Source organism: Cupressus sempervirens, chromosome 5 (assembly GCF_028749045.1).
Source record: "Cupressus sempervirens isolate cs-2001-9-10 chromosome 5, ASM2874904v1, whole genome shotgun sequence".
Lineage (NCBI taxonomy): Eukaryota > Viridiplantae > Streptophyta > Pinopsida > Cupressales > Cupressaceae > Cupressus > Cupressus sempervirens.
Genome location: NC_143122.1, coordinates 426,914,749 through 426,926,976, shown reverse-complemented (window position 1 = coordinate 426,926,976; position 12,228 = coordinate 426,914,749). Strand labels below are relative to the sequence as shown.

At 42.2% G+C, this 12,228-nt stretch overlaps 1 protein-coding gene across 3 annotated transcripts in view; it reads right to left on the bottom strand.

Moving 5' to 3' along the window:
* The window catches only part of LOC149556613 (Pseudouridine synthase family protein), a 170,103-nt gene that overhangs the window by 55,074 nt on the left and 102,801 nt on the right, over positions 1-12,228 (bottom strand). For all 3 annotated transcript variants that reach the window (XM_089831008.1, XM_089831007.1, XM_089831009.1), the window contains exon 5: positions 29-144. In XM_089831008.1, the coding sequence (XP_089687134.1) occupies positions 29-144 (116 nt within the window). The remainder of the gene's footprint in view (positions 1-28; positions 145-12,228) is intronic.

The window sequence follows — 12,228 nt, the reverse complement described above, 5'->3', positions numbered from 1 at the left end:
TATGTCGATTTTCATAACAGTAACTCACCAGCCTTCTGTACAGTTGTCAAGCTGATGAGTAGTCCTTAGGGGTGAACTAAGCTTCATTGCCCGAGTTGTGAACATTGCACAAGTCTCCTCAATATTATCTGTTGTTCCCCCAACCTGATATCATGTCCAAATAAATTACATACAAACTCATTTGAACTTTGCATACAATGTACAAACTCTGGGAATGTGTAATTAATATAGCACCCCTGGAACAGTCTTCACTTCCAGACAACAGTAACATAAAATCACAAAGCAATCATCAATAACATATTAAGGAATCACAATATGACAATCATCAATAACATATTAAGGAATCACTTTATGACCGTGTAGGAATTTCTTTAAGCAGATAGTCTTGACATGTAACCCTCAAACGGAGGCCTAACAATATTAAATTCAATAAATCAGATACTAAACAAGGCTAAAACATAATATGACAGCAATCAGCAGGAATCTGAAAATAAAAATAATTATACATTGGGTGGAATATGCAATTCATACAATGGAGAGTAAAATATGGAGATCAAAAAAGAGGAATAAGCATGCCAACAACTGTAGGAGGGTGTTTGAAAGAGTAATTCCTTTTTTTAAATTTCTTGAATGGAGTGGTGATTTAAAAGTTTATTTTGTCACATTATTGAGTAATAATGACAATTATATAATTACCCAAAGTTTTGTTTAGCCCCATTTCAGTCAAAAACAGATTAATACAGTCTTCAGGTGAAATGTCCTAACTAATTTTGCAAAATCAGTAGAACTTTCCCAAGCAAACTAATAACAACACAATTACGATGCTTCTTGCAATAACTGATTTCATTATTACATGATTAAAGTGATTCTGATAAAAATTGCAATTTCTCAGAATTTATGAGTGGTTACATACAAACTGATATTGCCTTAACTTAAGCTTAGTGACTTCAGGTACAAACTAAGGTGATCATGCTAATTGCAGACATAACAAAATACTGGATACAGTAAGGCCAGTGACTGCTGTCTGTGAGCTCTTATCACTATGCCTTCCCAACTAGTAGCTGTGTCCTGCCATATTGAACTGGGAATGATGATTTCAGCCCCCGGCACTATCTGGATATACTCCAGACCAGACTGCTGTCAACTGCTCAGGCAACAAGGTCTATGCCATTGGATGTGTATGTATGTCAGTGACGATGAACTGCGCTACAAATGATTCACGTCTTGTGATTGCTGTAACTCAGGTCGCAAGCTTCTCAGGTTTCATCCAGAAGAGATGCTCCACAGGGCTTGCATCCTGGAGAAATCTTTGGAAAATTCAAGAGAGGAAATATAACACCATATCCGAATGAATCCACACCTTCACATGCAATTCTACAAATAAGCTCCAGCAGCTCCAAAAGACGGATTTTCTGCTTTCTTCCCACCTTTGCTCGATGCAATAGAAACTTTCCAATTTGATCCCCATCTGACTTGCCAAGGAAGCAACTGAGTCAGCAGCTAGATAAGTCTACTCCATCTCAATATGGCCCCACGACAATGACTGAAAAATAGGGGCTCAAGTTATGATGAATGATTACATATGTTATAATAACATAAGCTTTGACCAAATATTTAATTATCCGCCTATTCCCTTTTATTAGTTACTTATTCTAGCCTCAAGGGAACAAAAAAGGCTAGACACCCATTGCTGTTGGCTAGGACTCGGAATAAGACATGACAGTCCTCCCTTCCCAGGATTGCTGGTCCTCTAGCAATCCCAAATTGGGGCGTTGTAGAATTTCCTCTCCTTCCCAAGTCACATCCTCAATAGATAGGTCCTTCCAAATAATTAGGTATTCTCAAACAACTTTGTTTCTCATTTTCCTCTCTCCAATCAGTAATGCCTTCAGGAACTAGGACTAAATTGCCTTCTGCATCTAATGGTGGTGGCTCTGGAGACACAATAGTATGCTGGCCCAATGCCATCTTCAGGTAAGAAATATGAAACAGGTTATGAATCTTACTTCTTTCATAAAGCTCCAACTGATATGCAGCCTCACCAATCTTCTTGAGAATCTCATAAAGACCATAAGAATGCAGTTCCAGCTTCTCTGCATCACTACCCTTCAAGGATGACTACCTGTATGCTTGTAAGTGCAGGAAGACCAAGTCCCCAACCTGAATTGTTCTCTCAACTTTGTGCCTGTCTGCATACATGTTAGTTGATTTTGCATATGTTGGATGTTATCTTATAGTGCCCTGAGAATATCCTAATAACTTTGAATCGTCTCCTTTGCTCAAAAGGAGTGTTACTGCCATCAAATGCCAGGTCTATGAATAATAAAATGTCATACCCATACAAGGCCCTGAAGGAGGACATGCCAATTGACATATGCTAGGTGGTATTGTAACAATACTCACCTAAATGAAGTCATCTTACCCAAGCATGTGTAATGTCACCTTCCTAACTTGCCCTAAAATTTGCCCAAGCTATTGTATTGCCTTTCCTCAATTATTGTGTATTGGTGGACTTATTCTCTTGACTGATCTCAAATCATCTGTTGGTACCATTTGCTATGATGCTGGTTGGATCTTCTTGACAAAAGAATGTTTAATTTGTAGATTTTATTTTGTAAGTGAAATGAATCTGTGTATGTCCAAAGGCTTTAGTTATGCCACTACAATAGATTTTTGTGTGTTTAATAGAGACTTCTGAATACTTTATTGCCTCATTGATTAAATGATATTGCTGAGTATATATGATTCTCTCTTTTGCTGTTCTAATGTCTACAATTGGTAATGTTCCCAATTTTCTACTATTGATATTGAGCATCTGTATAACCTTTTCTTCACTGTCTAGTTTTTTTATTAGACTTCATAATTCTATGATCCTATTTTCTTATTGTTTCTCCTTGCATTTATATAGCTCTTTAGTGAGTTCATGACTCCTCTAATATTTCTACTCTCCAATTTATAATCTCTACATAATATAATCGTTAGCTTGACTAATAGGCCATTGCTCATTGTTGGGCCATGCAAGATGATAATCAAGATGATCTCACTCAACTCCATATTTCCTTGTAATTCATATCATCTATGGTCCACAGAAGATAATACCTACTGAATTGCTTCTCTCAATGCAGAGAATTAGCAAATAGTGATGTGCAACATATAAATGTGGTAATGGTGTTGTATTTTTTTGTTAGATCCTATAAGGACATCTTCAATTTTCCTCCAGCCATGTGTAGTTCGCTGACTTACCATGAGTGTAGTATTTTACTTATATGTTGATTTACCAATAGTATAGGATTTTCACCCTATGCATAATCTTCTATGATATTTACCCAGATGATGAAGCTCATGACCTCAACATAACTATCATTGCTTAGTATTGTGAATGTGATCTGCACAGACACTCCCGATGATAGACTACAATGCTTGAATTACTGAGATTATACAGCAGAAAAATAAAAAACTGATCTTTTGCTTATTACGGTAGACTATGATCGAGCATTATGTTTTGTTCGTGATATTCTAATTTTCTCCAATCGTATTACTTTTCCCATCACCTTCCCTTGGACCCAATTGAGGTTGGTGACCAGGAGTGTGATTCTTCCATTCTCCAACTGTTGTGTTGTCATGATGTTTAATAATGGTTGTCCCATATATATGTACGGTTTTATCCATCGCTTTGAGGAATAGTTATTCCTATTTCCTTTGATCCTTATTCCTTTCAGCTTTCTTAAGGAGCTTGTATCATTGCCATCCATTTGACATTTACTCTGCCTCTGCAGTGTGTGCTTGGATCCATGTCCAGCAAGATAAGTTTTCTCCAGTCGATATTGTAATCACATAAAGTTCAGAATGAAAACAGAATTCCCTTCTTACTGGCATTTGGTTTTTTAATTTCATTTGCTGATTCCTGGTGTTTTTTTTGCTGAAGACCTCCTCTCTTGTTTGTCGCTTTTCCTCTCTAATATATGTGCATGGGTGAAAGGTCATGACTATCCATTTGGTTGCCTGTTTAATGAAAGTTTATATTTGGTCTGTTTTAAATTTTAATATATTAGTTTAACTTACATTAAAAAAATGTAAGATAACTACTGTCATGTCCCCATTTTAAGATAGTGTTTTAATAATTTATAAATATTAAAAGTTATTAAATTAAAAATAATAAATTTTACACTAAGGTCTGGAGGAAATAACAGCAAACAAATGCATATGGGTCAGATTTATATCCAATAGGATCAGACCCAGGGCAAAATAAGATTGCTATTCAGAAGGATCTAGAAATCGCGATTTCATTTCCTGACAACCTCATCTCCCCTCATGTTATATTGTTGAAGGAGACTGCCCTGATAGGTAAGTGCTGGAACTCTGCATTGCAAATTGAAGATATTTTTATGTGGGCTAAGTCTAATTGGATAAGGATTAAGGAGGTCTTCTCATTAGAACCAAATTCTGGATTTTTCACTGCTCTGTTTGAGTCCAAAGGTCATAGAGACATTGTTCATAAAATGCAAAAACTGGTTTTGTCATGGATCAGGTTTATTCACAATCCCATGGACTTCAAATTTCTTCCCTGACCCTGCAGTTTGCAGCTTTATGCCATTTTGGATATCCTTTCCTTTATTGCCTTTAGAATATAGAGATCCAGAGATTGTTGAGTGTATAGCGAATTATCTGGGAGTGTTTTGGAAGCATGACTTGATTCCATTTGAGGATTTAAGTAAAGAAGTTAGCGTGTGTGTTCTTTTAAGTTTAACCAAATATTTTCCATCTCGTGTAAGGTTAGAGTCTAAATTTGGATCATGGATTCAAATCATTAATATTGAAGATGCTAAGTCAGTTTGGCTTAACGAAGAGAATTTGGGTCACTTTACTTATCAATGTTGTGATTTGAGTATTGGGGATGTTTTGGTATGTAAAGGTCCTTCTACAAATCCTTCTTGTTGTAGTCTGGCTCAAAAGAGTGATAACAATCAGTTTGTTAATCTGGGGAAATGTTGTGTTTTGGGCAATGGGGATGCATTGGTATGTAAGGAACCTTCTTTGACCCTCCTATCTGTAGTCTGCTTCAAAACTCATCCCGCTGTATGGTTTCTGTTGGTCATCCAATATGCATCTCTAGTCAAGAGCTATATGTAATCTTTTGGTTCTGCTGGTTTTTTTCTCAGTCTACCAGGTGTTGCAATCAGCTCACTAACATATTTAGTGAAGGGAATAATTATCTTAGGATAATGGACAAGGAAGCTCATGATTTCATGCATATTCAGCCTTAAGAAATCAATAATATTGTGCAAGAACTCATGCTTCAGGACAAACCAATTGAAATCCCTTTAAAATATTTGCATATCAAAGTTCAGGGTTTGAATAATCAGCAATTGGAAAAGCTTGCAAATGAGATTATGGTAACTTTGGCAACTACAATGATTAATGAAATAGCTATGGAAGAAGACATATGTGTAGCTTCAAAAGAATGCCCTTGTCATGAATGCATAGAAACACAGAATGATAATACCACTTTTCGGGTAGAGGTGTCAGCCGACTGGATGGTTCCGGCGGTGTTTCTGTAGCCGACGGATTGACTGTCGGCAGTGTTTGTATTTTGTAGCCGACGAGTAAATAGTTTGTAGCGGATGTAATGTTGTGGCCGACGGAACCCTTCGGGAAGGTTCGGCAGTAGTATTTATATCCCGTTTGGGATCATTGTAAAGGATTAATAATCAATCATCTACTATTACGGATATTATCAAGCATAATGTATGTCTGGCATATGCGAATAAATTCTGCTATTCTGTTCTATTGTCTGTATGCATTGATTTCTTTACCAGTACGGTAAACATTTGGCGCCGTTGCCTTATGAATCTGGAAGGTGGGAGGAATGAAGATTAATGCCAAATCAGCTTAACAAGGATCGAAATAAGGCGAAGGGAAAAGATGGAATCCGTACTGCGCAAGAGAATTTAATTTTGGCACAACAAGCCGAACGCCGACGGAGATTTCAGAAGATTGCCGACAGAAACCAAAGCGCGGAGGAATTGTTGGAGGAGACTCGGCAGCGGGTGGAATTGGTGGAAGAAGCACGGGAGGAGTTCTTGAATTTGTGTTCGCCGAGGGAAGAAAATTCAGACGAAAGAGCATCAACTCGTATGACTCGCAGTGCCAAGGGAGCACGAGCGTGGAGTGACCTCTTCATCCGGGATAGACTTCCGCGGGAAACAACTTCAAAAGATCCTTCTTCTTCACCAAGGTTCGCAGCTATCGAGACCTCCGATGTGGGAGAGCAGTCCTCCGGTGTGGGAGACCAGTCAGTCGGTGTGGGAGTGCAGACCGCCAGTGTGGGAGTGCAAACCGCCGATGTGGGAGACCAGTCTGCCGGTGTGGGAGTACAAACTTTCGTTGTGAGAGTGCAAACCGCCGGTGTGGGAGTGCAGACCGCCGGTGTGGGAGTGAAGAGCGCCAATGTTGCAGGACCGAGCAACGCCTGTTTACAGAAACCAATTGTGATGGCGGGACCAAAAGAGAAATTGCCGAAGTTCAATGGCGATGGTACGGCCGATCCCATTCGACATTGCAAAACATGTGAAACGATCTGGAGGGCAAATGTCATAATTGATGACGACGACTGGATGAGACAATTTCCGGCAACCCTACGAGGCGTGGCAATTGATTGGTTTTCGGATACGGATCCACAAAAGCTGGATACTTGGGATAACATTAAAAAGGAGTTCCTAGCAGAATTTAAACTCTTGCGGGATGACAATGAAATCGTAGCAGAGATTTTCAATACCAAACAAGGGAAGCACGAAACTGTCCGCGTCTACGCCAGGAGATTAAAAGACTTAATAAACAAAATGGAAAGCAAGCCGGCGGACGGATTGCAGAAAAGATGGTTTGTGGACGGCCTACGCTCAAAGTTGCGGAGGAAAATGAAAATTGTGCCACCGTCATCATATGTGGATGCGTATAACAGAGCACTGCACCTTGAAAGTGAGCAGAAGACAAAGAAGAAAACTAGCTCCTCTGATTCGGATGACGACGAGCTTGACGGAGATGATAATAGTGACGATGAAGGCAGTAGCAAGAAGGTTCGTGCCCTACAGAAGGATATGGTTCGCATGATGAAGGAGTTTAAAAACATGTAGAAGGAGCCAAAAGGCAATGAGCTGTGGTGCATGGAGTGTAAGACAGACAGGCATACTAAAGGATCGTGTCCAAAGAACCAATTCTGTGACATTTGTCAGATCATGGGACATTCAACAAAGGAGTGCCCCTTTAACATGAAGACAAGAGGATCTCCGCAGGTGTTTCTCACACAGGAGGCTTCCTCGTCGGGTAGTAGTGGAAACACGAATATCACCGGTGCTACATCCGAAGGATACAGGAATAATAACAGAGGGCAAAATAACAACAATACAAATAATAACAATAATAATAGGAGCCGAAGTCGAACTCAGTATGATGCAAATGGACGGCCGATCGTTCAATGCCGAGCATGTAATTTGTGGGGTCATTTTGCGCGGGATTGTACAGTGGCAAACACACCGAAATTATTATGCAGATGTTGCGGACCCGGCGATCACGAAGATTCCAAGTGTCCAAAGTCCGGAGTAAACTTGATCACTGTCGGCACGGATGTAGAGGAGGTTCTGGCAATTACACAGAGGCAAGCGGAGGAAAAGAGGAAATTGGGGGAAGCGCAGGTGGAAATTGCAAAGGCATCATCGGCAGGGACATCTCAGTTGAAGGACATCACCGGCACCTTGGCAAGGAACTTCGCAGAACACAACATTATACGACAGATCTTACAAACGGAGATACCGGTCAAGATAAGTGACCTCCTCCTCACAATGCCCCAATTACGGACGGTCATTTTGAATCATACACCGTTTTCGAAAGCACCGGAGGACACAGGAAGGGATAGTAGGGAAGTGATGACAATAGACCCAATGCTGCTGGCACTCACATCCGGACGGCACTCGGCGATCGTCGAGATGGGGATTTTGGGAAATGTTTTGACAGACACAATTGTTGACGGAGGGTCCGACGTGAATGTGTTGCCGGAGGATACTTGGAAGAAGTTGGGAAAGCCAACATTGTGGCCACCTACATTTCAGTTGCTCATGGCAGACCAACATGGAATCCAACCGTTGGGAATCTTGAAAGCGCAACCGGTAACAATTGGTACGCAACCATTTTTATTGGATTTTGTGGTCATTCCATTAAAAAGAAAAGGATATGATGCTATTCTGGGACGGGATTGGTTGGTCCAAGCAAAAATAAAACATAATTGAAAATGAAATACCCTATCAATGGAGCACGGAGGCAAAAGATTCACAATTGACCTGCATATACAAATGGTCGGTGAGGAGGCAGCATCGTCAGATTCAGAAAGTGACAGCGAAAGTGATGACGAAGCAAAGAGGAGAATGGAACCAGACGAAGGAGTATTGAGACTTGACGGAGGATCGAATGATGACGACCTGGACTCGGTGAATGGCCTATTCCACTGGCAGATAGAAGACTACGAACCGTTTCCGAGTTGCAATATGTTAACGGTCGACGAACGTGAAAAAACACCAAAAAATGAATGTCCGGAGGAATGCAGGGAAGTGGAAGAAGGAAAAGCTGCCATGGCTGAAGCTAAGGGGAAGAACATACAGTCTGAACAAAGAAAAACGAAAGATCCCACTATCCGGTACATGGTGAATGGACCGCGCAGAAAGAAAAGGTTACGCTGCAGCATAAAATTAGTGGAAGGGCACCGACAGCAAGGAAATAATCCAATTGCGCGACGACCGCAAGCACAGTGGGCGACAGAGGTGGCACAGAACAGACATAAGGCGTACAACGGTCGAAATGTAATCAAAGTGGAAAAGTTTAAGGCCAGATGGGTTGGACCATATCAGATTCGGAAGGTCGGCGACAATGGAGAGATCAGATTATCAACTTTGGACGGGCAGAAGGTACCTCCGGCAATCAACGGATCCAAATTCAAAAAATATGGTGCCAGGAAGACTCTGTCGTTGTCGCAGAAAGGGACTCCCCCGTCGTTGCCGAATGGCGATGGTCAGAGGCAAAGTTGAGGTGCTTTGTATTTTTTTGAATTTAAAAAAAAAAAAAAAAAAGTTAGTAATAGTCCCACGGGCAGATGCAGGTGTCCGCGGACATGTCCCACGGCAAAGGTCCGCGGGTGGCTCCCGCAGACTGTCCCGCGAGTAGTCCCCGCGGACTATTCCACGGCAGAGGCCCACGGACATGTCCCGCGAACTGTCCCACGGCAGAGGCCCGCGGACATGTCCCGCAGGTAGTCCCGCGACAGAGGTCCGCGGACTGTCCCGTGGGTGGCTCCCGCGGACATGTCCCGCAGGTAGCTGTCCGCGAACTGTCCCACGGCAGATGTCTGCGGACTGTCCTGCAGGAGGCCTTCCGCAGCGTGATCTATCTGTCTGTTTTCATTGCCGGATGAATTGTTGAGCTTCTCATTGCCGGAGGAGTGGTTTCAGTGAAAGATTGTTGGAATTTTGTTTCTCATTTGCGGAGGAGAGATTGTTGAGTTTGTGTAGAAGATGGGTGTGTAGGGTTTTCTACCAAAAAAAAAAAAACGACGACAAATTCAAGTTGTTCGGAATGAGTAGCAGACAATGCCGAACGGAAGGAGCAGCAGTGGTTACCAGAAAGAGTGCAGAATCGGCAGAAATGGTGTGTTCCGTGCAGTTTTGTGTGGGTTTCGAAGTGCTAATTTGGTCTTGGCGGCAAGGGGCGCCGGGGGCATTGCCCTCTGGACCGCCAGTCGTTGTGGATATCAGTCGTGGGAGTCTGACCAATTGAGAAGAGTTGAAGTTGCTGCAGGCATGGACTGTTTGTGTATCGAGGCACTGGGAGTAGGTGTTGGCCGGGAAGCTGTCTTGGTGGATGCGTAGAGAGCTCGGGAGGATCTAATCATCCAGTTGGAGGCAGTGCAGCAACACTTAGCTCAATGGACCCAGTGTTGGAAGCAGAGAAAGCAGCACAGGTGGCTATCAAGGTCAGCTTCATCAAGGAGGCAGTGTTGTGTTAGCAGAGGCTACAGGCACGGGACGAAGGTGTCAGTGATGTGTCAGAAGCAGATTTTTCTTGTTGCAATTAGTTCGTTAATGTATTTTGTTTGTTAATTTGTCTCAGATATTTTGTTAGTCGTCAGTAGACGACTTTTCTTTTTGGGGTTGATGGTGTCAGCCGACTGGATGGTTCCGGCGGTGTTTCTGTAGCTGACGGATTGACTGTCGGCAGCGTTTGTATTTTGTAGCCGACAGGTAAATAGTTTGTAGCGGATGTAATGTTGTGGCCGACAGAACCCTTCGAGAAGGTTCGGCGGTAGTATTTATATCCCGTTTGGGATCATTGTAAAGAATTAATAATCAATCATCTACTATTACGGATATTATCAAGCATAATGTATGTCTGGCATATGCGAATAAATTCTGCTATTCTATTCTATTGTCTGTATGCATTGATTTCTTTACCAGTACGGTAAACAAGAGGATTGTATGGACAGTGTATTATTAGGGTTGAAAGAGTGGACTGATCAGAGGATTATATCTCAAGCTACTTGGGGGACAAATGATCAACAAATCAGTCCTATGACTATCATGCCAGAAGATCAGAAATGTAATCTGTATACTGCAGAGAATGAGCATTTGTGCTTGGATCAAATCACTAATGATGGTCATGAAGGGGTGGAAGCAAGTCAGCCTGTTCTTGTTAAAGGACCTCCTCAGTATAAGACTGCTTTGTTGTCAAAAGATGTAAAGGTTCTTGATAATGAAGATGTATTAAGCACTACACAACAAGGCAGAATGAGGATTAAAGTAGACATTTCTGCAGGTAAATGTGTATTCTGTCAGCCGACTGGATTGTCGTCGGTGTTTCTGTAGCCGACGGGATGATTTTCATCGGTGTTTTTGTATTCTGTAGCCAACGGATAAATAGTTTGTAGCGGACATAATGTTTGTGGCCGACGGACTCCTTCGGGAAGGTTCGGCGGATAGTATTTATATCCCGTCTGGGATCATTGTAATTCATCTTCTATCATTAATCTTATCAAGCATAATGTATGTCTGGCATATGCAAATATAATTCTGCTATTCTGTTCTATTGTCTGTATGCGTTGATTCCTTTACCAATACGGTAAACATTTGGCGTCATTGCTTTATGAACCTAGAAGGTGGGAGGAATGAAGATTAATGCCAAATCAGCTTAACAAGGATCGAAATAAGGCGAAGGGAAAAGATGGAATCCGTACTGCACACGAACATTTAATTCTGGCACAGCAGGCAGACCACCGAAGGAGATTCTAGAAGATTGCCGACTGAAACAGGAGTGCGGGGGCATTATTGGAGGAGAAGCACGGGTGGAGTTTTTGAATTTGTGTTTGCCGAGGGAAGAGAATCCAAATAAAAGAGCATCAACTTGCACGGCTCAGAGTGTCGACGGAGCAAGAGCGTGGAGTGAACTTTTCGTCCAGGATATACTTCCGCAAGGGACAATTTCAGAACACCCTTCTTCACCAACGTTCGTAGTTGTTGAGTCTAACGGTGTGGGAAAACAGTTCGCAGGTGTTGGAGACCCATCTGCCGATGTGGGAGACCAGTGTGCCGATGAGGGAGTGCAGTCCGCCGATGTGGGAGTGCAGTCCGCCGGTGTGGGAGTACAGATCGCCGGTGTGGGATTGAATAGTGCCAGTATTGCAGGACCGAGCAACGCCTGTTTACAAAAACCAATCATGATGGCCAGACCAAAAGAGAAACTGTCGAAGTTCAATGGCAATGGTACGGCCGATCCCATTCGACATTGCAAGACATGTGAAACAATCTAGAAGGCAAATGGGATAACTGATGAAGACGACTGGATGAGGCAATTTCCGGCCACCCTACAGGGCATAGCAATTGATTGGTTTACTGATACAGATCCACAAAAGCTAAACAGTGGGGATAACATTAAAAAGGAGTTTCTGGCAGAATTTAAACTGTTGCGAGATGATAATGAAATTGTAGCAAAGATCTTCAATACTAAGTAGGGGAAGAACGAAACCGTCTGCGTTTACGCCAAGAAATTAAAAGACTTGAAGCTGCTGCAAGCATGGAGTGTCTGTGTACCAGAGGCACTGGGAGTAGGTGTTGACCGAGAGGCTATCTTGGTGGATGTATAGCGAGCTCGTGAGTGGGTCATCCAGAAGGCAGTACAGTGACACTTAGCTCAGTG